The sequence below is a fragment of the Nothoprocta perdicaria genome, unplaced genomic scaffold (genome assembly GCF_003342845.1).
Source record: "Nothoprocta perdicaria isolate Ctin4 unplaced genomic scaffold, notPer1 scaffold_256, whole genome shotgun sequence".
Lineage (NCBI taxonomy): Eukaryota > Metazoa > Chordata > Aves > Tinamiformes > Tinamidae > Nothoprocta > Nothoprocta perdicaria.
The window spans coordinates 294,876-302,565 of record NW_020455484.1 but is presented as its reverse complement, the minus strand read 5'-3'; the positions used below and the strand labels follow the sequence as shown (position 1 = coordinate 302,565).

The 7,690-nt window shown below is 37.0% G+C and overlaps 1 protein-coding gene across 1 annotated transcript in view; it reads left to right on the top strand.

The window, feature by feature from the left end:
• The first annotated feature begins 313 nt into the window (after positions 1-313).
• The window catches only part of ATF7IP (activating transcription factor 7 interacting protein), a 33,367-nt gene continuing 25,990 nt past the window's right edge, over positions 314-7,690 (top strand). Inside the window, exons 1-4 of the mRNA XM_026040426.1 lie at positions 314-1,386; positions 4,265-4,351; positions 4,642-4,787; positions 5,923-6,060. Of these exons, the coding sequence (XP_025896211.1) occupies positions 321-1,386; positions 4,265-4,351; positions 4,642-4,787; positions 5,923-6,060 (1,437 nt within the window). The 5' untranslated portion in view covers positions 314-320. The remainder of the gene's footprint in view (positions 1,387-4,264; positions 4,352-4,641; positions 4,788-5,922; positions 6,061-7,690) is intronic.

Sequence of the window (7,690 nt, the reverse complement as noted above, 5' to 3'; positions counted from 1 at the left end):
CAGGATAAGTGGTTCTGCCATAATAATACTGGGAACATATTGGTCTAAAATGGTTTGTCATAGTATTATTACTTTATGTAATTAAAATAATAGCATGATCCTAGTGATCTTTATCTRAATGTACTTATTCAGCATATTCAGAGGTTTTTTTGCAACAGTCTAGGGTAAGGACAAAAAAGTTTTGTCAAGTACTTCACTTAAAGCAAATTGTTTAACTATTTAACTTCTATTTTAAAGTGTGCTATTGCAGTTTACAGCTATACTTCGGAACATTTGTAATAAACTATCTTCACGATCCTCTTTTTTTTTAAAGGTCCAAGATGGACAGCACAGATGAACCTCAGAAAAAAGTCTTCAAAGCACGAAAAACAATGAGAGTAAGTGATCGACAACAACTTGAGGCTGTCTATAAGGTTAAAGAGGAGCTTTGGAAGACAACTGAAGTTAAACTATTAAATGGAAAGCACGAGAATGGAGATTCCAATATAAATTCCCCTTTAAGCAATACAGATAGTGTGGAGGACAAAAGGGATGTCAATGGTCTAGTGGATTTGTGTGTTAATTCYGAAGAAGGAAGAGCGGGATCTGAGGAAATCATGGATGTCAAAAGTCCTGAAAGCAGGGCAGAGAGCATAGTTAATGAACTAGATTCTAAAGCCCAGACATTATCTCCAGAGAATGTTATTTCTGAGCAAGATCGAGATACAAATGATACAGCTTTAGCCTGTGAGGCGGAAAACGGAGGGCYTGCTAGCAATAAAAATGATTTACATGAAAAAAATAACACAAAGAATCATTTGGACCAAAGAAAGAGTGACATCCCATCCAATGGTGAAATTAAACTAAACTGTGATATTAGTGACTCTTCAGAAGGGAAAAGCGAAGCAAATGACTTAATTGTTAGTTCTGATTTACCTGTTGAAGACAAGAAAGCTGAGCAAGTGGCTGCTGGAGATGATGTTGGAGAAGAGGCCATCTCTAGCAGTATGGAAGCTGACCAGGAACCGAAGGGTGAAGGGGATGACGCTGCAGATCTTTCAGAAAGCACCACTGCAAAAAACGTAGATGAGCCAAGTGAGARAGAAAGTATCTTGGAGAATGTGGATTCTATGGAAACAGATGAAATTATACCAATTCTGGAAAAGCTAGCTCCTGCTGCCGAAGATGAACTGAGCTGTTTTTCGAAAAGTTCTCTGCTTCCAGTAGATGACACAGTCACAGATTTAGAAGAGAAAATGGACAACTCCTTGGGTTCACCCTCCAAGCAGGAAAGCAATGAAARTCTGCCTAAAGAGGCTTTCTTAGTGTTGTCTGACGAAGAGGACGCTTGTGATGAGAAGGAGGAAGATGCTGAAGTGATACTAACAAACAAGTCCAGTCTTCCAGGTAAGGCTTTGTTAAGTTMATAGTTATCATTGAGGTCTTGATTTTTGTTCATTCATGTCTTMAACAGCACACTTTTAACATGTTTCTCAATTAATAACTGATGATAAAAGTCTTTGGGTGGGCTTATGGGGGTCTTTTCCTTGAAGAACTGCAATGAAGTAATGAATTTTAGAGGATGTGAAATTCAGATGATTATAATGGCTGGTGACATACTCCATTTTGAGCTTTTAATCTTTACTAGTACTCTTAAATTTCACCAGTGTGAGTATTTATTGTTTAACTAGGTTTGCAAACATCAAATATACTACATGGAAAGCATCCTGAGTCTCCAGTTTTTAAATAAGTAATTAGATAAAGGGAGATAAGCTTATTTCTCATCTCTACCTGTAAATGTGTACTTGTTAATTGGAGAAAAGGTAGGATCTTTAGTTTAACTTGAGTAATTTGAGCCTTTGCTTTGCGGATTTTCTTTAAGAGTTGAAGCCAGTGTTCCACTGAGGTTGCTCAGTGATGATGCTATGGTTGTGTAAKTAAAATCTTCCAGAAACTTCCTAAAATGGTGAGGGAAGGGAACCAGGAGAAAGAAAAATGTGTGTCTTAGAAATCTTAAATAACACTCAGCAGAGCATCTCTCCTAGTTGGCTTATCGATCACCGGTGCAGGAAGTTATGTTCAGCACGCTAAGGAACCATGTGGCCTTCTGCTGCGTGGCCATGTGCAGCCTCCTCTTCAGGCAGGCAGCGGGCTTCAGCTGCCTCTGCTGCCTGCCTTGACAGAGCGTGTTCCTCTGGTGTGAGTTCCTTGGGCACTCCATCTGTTTAGTCATTACAGATGTACAGACAGAGAAGGCTTTATTCTGTTGCTAGAGGTCACAGGCCTCCTCTGGATGGCAGTGTGACTTCCTCCATTTTGSGAGTCTCCACTGCTGCTTTTGAACSTGGTCTCTAGTTGACCCCTTTTCTCGTGCTGTGGGCCTTGAGCGTTTGCCTCTGCAGGGTCTCTGTTTATMCCATTAGTCCATCCTGCTTGCACACAGTCTGCTCACCACCTTCTACTGCTTCTTCACTTACTACCTTATAGTAGATCAGAGAAAAAACTTCTGTACAGGGATTGGSTGTATAAACTAGGATTATTCTGCCTGAAGAAGATGGAGACTCTGACAGAGATCTACAAATCACAAGTGGCACAGATAAAATGAGCAGGGAATAAATATTTGATGTCTGTTCCTCTACAAGAGTTRGCAGTATCAAATAGCATGAGAAGCAGGATCAGAGCACTTGAGAAGAGATGGTTTTCCATGTGATATATGATTAACCACTGGAAATCTGTGCAGTAGAACAATGTGGCTGCCAAGAGTTTAGTGTCCTCTGCAGTTGATTGGATTTCCGTGGAAGAAAAATTTGTTGAGGACAGTCCAAACTATGAAGGCTAAATTCCAAAGGCTCTTAAAGAGCATGTGTTTGTTTGTTTGTTTGTTCCCTCCCCACCCCCCAAAAAAAAGGTTTTTAGAGATCTTTTTCTGGCTATTGGAACTCCCCCCCCCCCCCCTTATTCTTCCTTATTTTCCTAGACATCTGCTGTTGGCAGTTTGGTATTGGAGACAGGATTCTAGATCAGATGAACAGCTAGTTTTATCTAGTGCATCTGTGGCTATATCCCTCCCATCCTTCTACACTCTCTCTAATTCTGCTAACACTTAGAGTGTGTTTTAGGCACCTTGGTGCTAGGCTTTACAGTGGTGAAAATTCATCCCCTCTATTTATTTTGTTAATAGAGGCTGAGGTCTAGTAGTACAGCTAAGAACGACATGAGAAGAGTAAAGAAAATGCTAAACAATTAAAATTATGTGGCTTGTTGTCTAGAAAGTGGCGTCTGAAGAGAAAGTCAGAACATGCAGATGGAAGCTAAACAACTAAGCATGRAGTTTTGTGGTTGTGTTGTAAGGGAATTAGCTCTTGCAATCCTTGAAAGCAAAGAAGGTTTTCAAATTCTGGTGTTTACCTCAAAATGGAGAGTGGAAGGCTTTCAGAGAGCTCCTGCAAAAGTACTTCTGCATTTGCAAAATGTACTTTATCCTAGAGATGCTGAAGATGGTAAATTTTGTTTATCCAGTAAGAGATTTAGGAGGTCTAAAATACATACAGACTGGAGCTGAATATGTTAGGAGGAAGCTCCTTTAATGTAGCAGATAGAAACTGAACTGCTGCACATTCTAGACACTGGATTTTGTGAATGAGAAAACAGGAATACTTTTGACAGGCTTTTGAAGGTTTGTTAAGGGATGCAGGATTCAGCAGTTATAATGTTAAATCCTGTATGGATTTTTTTTTTTTTTTCAACTTAAAAATAAGTCAGTATCTTTCTTTATGTTGAAATAATTTGATAGACATTTTTGTCTGGTAGTAAGCCAGGAGATCAGGCCAAATCATAAAATAATTCAGTTTGGAAGGGACATCAAGAAGTTCCTATTCTAACCTTCTGCTCAAGTTAGGTCAGTTGGGTTAAACATGCTGAAAAATGTTTTTCTCTGTGTTTACTTGAAATCTCTCTCCCACTTCTGCATGCTGCCTTCATCCTCTGCCATCCACCTTTATAAAGGCTGGGGTCCTTTTCAATAACCTTCTTAGCAGTATGGGAAAGGTATTGCTAAGTCACCACTGTGTCTACGGGAGTTTATGTATTTTTTTTTTTCTGAAGGTTTCCTCTGGCTTCTCATCTTTGCATCCCCACTGTCTTGTATKAGTCATTTCTCTCTCCTTTTCCAGCATCGTTTTGGATTGGTATTTTAAGTTTGCTACCCAAAATAAGAATCTGTGAGACTCTTTATAGATCAGCATGAATAAAAAACATGTTTTTATTCTTCTTGTATTTGTAGAAGAGGAGGAGGAAGAAAGAATGGAGACCGAGAAGGAAGATAAAGAAATAGAAGAGACTCAAAAAGAAGAGGAGAAACACACAGAAAGAAGTATGCAAAGTTAAAAATGCTTTATTTCAGTGATGGCAGGTATTAAAAACAGAGAATGGTTGAGGTAGGAAGGGAACCCTCGGGATTGTCTAGTCCATCCATCCCATACAGATCTCAACTCAAAGGTGCCTATTGTATCTTACTTTTCCCCCAAAAAAGTTCTTCTTTCTGAACTAAGAATGTCTAAATTGGCCAAAAAAAAAAAAGAATAAAAAACCCAAAAGAAAACTTTAGGATAATTTCTACAGATTTTTAAGATTTTTACAAGTGATGGTCTCTAATGGTTGCAGGTGAGCTGTCAAGGAGAAAGCGCTCTAAATCGGAGGATATGGACAGCGTGCATTCCAAACGCCGCCGCTACGTGGGAGAAGACTATGAAGCAGAACTCCAAGTAAAAATTACAGCGAGAAGAGACGTTGATGAAAAATTACAAAAGGTAGAGTGGAGATGCAAAATGAAGATGAYAAAAGCAGTTTTGTCCTTTTTCTTAACATCTCTAATTCTGAATGAATTATCTTTGCTTTTGTATGCTCTACCTCTCTTCTCCCCCCACTTTTTGTTTTAAACTTTTGACACAATTCAAGTCCAGATAAAAATGATGGTTTAACATAAAAACCTACTTATAAGAAGGGACCAAATATCATCAACGAGGCACRATAATTATGTGTAAAAGATATTAAGCATGTTTAAACTCTTGTGATCCATTTTGAGTATGAAACAATCTGAGCTAAGGAGCTATTTCTTTGTGGTAAGGGTTTATATGTGGCAGATTTTATTATATGCTGAGCTTTAAAGAAAATCTGCTCTCAAAAAAGAATATGATTGATGGGATGTTTTGCAGATTTTTATAAAGCTGTTAATTGTCTATCTGATTGCATCAGCTGCAACTGAAGAAACTCATGTTCTTAAGGAAAACGTTTGTATTTACTCTATTACTTAGTTAATAGTGCATGTCGTAACTCCATCAACACACAAGCCAGAAAAATGAACCATATTTACTGTTTATTTAGTCTTGTCTGAAGAAAACTTTGTTTTTCGGTAGTCCTGCTTTAGGAGGAAAAAAAGAAAAAAGTAATAAACACTACAGAAATCCAAATGATCTTTTTCCCTTTTAACTTCTGAAAGAAAAAAAAAAGCAACATTCCATCTATTTTTGGCTTGGGGAAAAATGTATATCAAAAAGAAGTTTTGCTGAACATTTTTAATCTCTGTTCTTTATGACTGACTCTTAAAGGAGCAATAAGAAGGAAAAGTTAATTTGTGTAAACAAACAACTTTAGGAAAATGCCTTCTGGTGTTATGATTCTTTGCATCTCTAGTAATATTTTATATTTTAATCATGATACAGTGAAATAAATTAATGGCAAAGAAGGATTTATGCCACAGTTCAAGGTGCAGAAACTTTKCCTAGCTGTGCACCATGTGTTTATTGGCAACTTAATATACTTGGTTAACAAGGTATAACTTGCCTAGTCTTATCTGCAGCATGGTTCTTTTCAAGAGTTGAGAGTATTCTGGCCTTCCAAATTAGGGAATTATGTTATTTTTTCTTTTGTGAAATATTTTTGCAGGTTATCCATAGACTGTTAGAAGAAAAACTGGCCGCTTTGCAGTGTGCTGTATTTGACAAGACGCTGGCAGACTTGAAAACACGAATAGAGAAAATAGAATGTAACAAAAGGCATAAAACTGTGCTTACTGAACTGCAGGTAAGTTGTTTGTGCGTTGCATTGCATAGTAGAGACTTACTCAAAAGTAAATTCCTCAATATTTAGTTGCAACTCTCTTCTAGATGTTATTAGGAAAGCCATCTTGGCTTGCCAGGGAGAAAAGTTAAAATGATTCTTTTGAATTGTAAAATTCTTCTGTCTAGATAGACAAGAGAGAGATACGAGAATCCAATTAATAATTAAAAAAAAAAAAGGCAAATCCTCATTCTGGCAACCCCATTGATTTTTTAGCAAATAATGTTTCAACCTTTCTCYGCTATTCCTCAAATAAATGTAGAGTGTGCAAATAACTATTCTTTGGGGCCAGAAATCTAATCYAAAAATGGAAGAATATTAAAAGGAATGGGACAGCAGCACCACACATTGTAGAACATTCACACGAATAAATATCACTTGATAATCATCATCCACATTAACTTGTCTGGTGACTAAGTAGCTGTGATTCAATAAGGAAACAAATGGTTTGTATTGAAAGCAGTTTGCTTTCTTGCATTCTTCTATTGAAAAGATAGTTAAGCTTGTGCAACGACAAGTTCAAATATTAAGGACCTTCCACTTCAATATAAGAAAAGTGCTGAGTTTGCTGCAAAACTTATTCGTGAATATCTGTCTTTTATACTTTCAATATACATGTTTCAGAATCTTCAGGCATCAAGCATGGTGTCAAATTAATAACTTTCTATAAGACTGAATGTGTTGATTTTAGTGTACTTCAACCTAAGCTTAGTTGCTTTTATTGTGCATGGTGCTCCAGAAGATATCTAAGCTGTACAGCATAGCCAAAATTGAACTATTATTGCAGGATGTGTCATTAAAGGTAGACTAAAATTGTAGCTTGTCACATCGCTTTCTAAAAATGYGAAAGAGTTGGAGTTTCTAAGTGGGTTGGCTTCTCTTAGCTCAGATGTTCCAGAATCATGGTTTGTGAAACTCCTTGCTCCTAAAAAGCATTAAAAGCATTTAGTGTTTTACTGTTAATTCAAGAATTATACAGAAATTCAAAGTAAAAAAAAAAAAAACTTGTCTGCTCTGCCTTCTTAGAACAAGGTACTTACAACATAGCTACTGTCTCCAAAGTCAGTCAGTCATCAGTACTACAGTCTAGAGGGAGGGGGATTAGAATAAGTAGCAATTAGTATATTGAAAAACACAAGAAATAAAAAAGCAGATATAAATGAACCTGACACCTGAGCATCAACTAGAGTGTAGAAAAAGCTGCCAGTGAGACGTATATGATACGCAGTGTATCAAAGAGACTGGAAGCTAATGAAGGAAGAGGAGATAATACGAAGAGCAAAAGCAGGGGTGAGGTTCAATAAGGAAGCCTTATCCAACATTAAAATGATGTTTTATGTATGTAGGCATTGCTTACATACCTTGCTATGTAGCAAGTTGCATTAATTGATACCGAATGGGCTATGCTTGTATAATTGTGAATAGGACAAAAATGATTCAGGCTGTCTCTAAGATACGATTGTAGTTCTTTCTGTTGTTGCTACAGTGTTACAACTGTACTGTATTTTTCATGGAAGAGATATTTTCTCCTGATATGAAAGTACTTTTTGACTTGATGTCTTAATTATATATCTTTTTAGTTTGTATTACTACT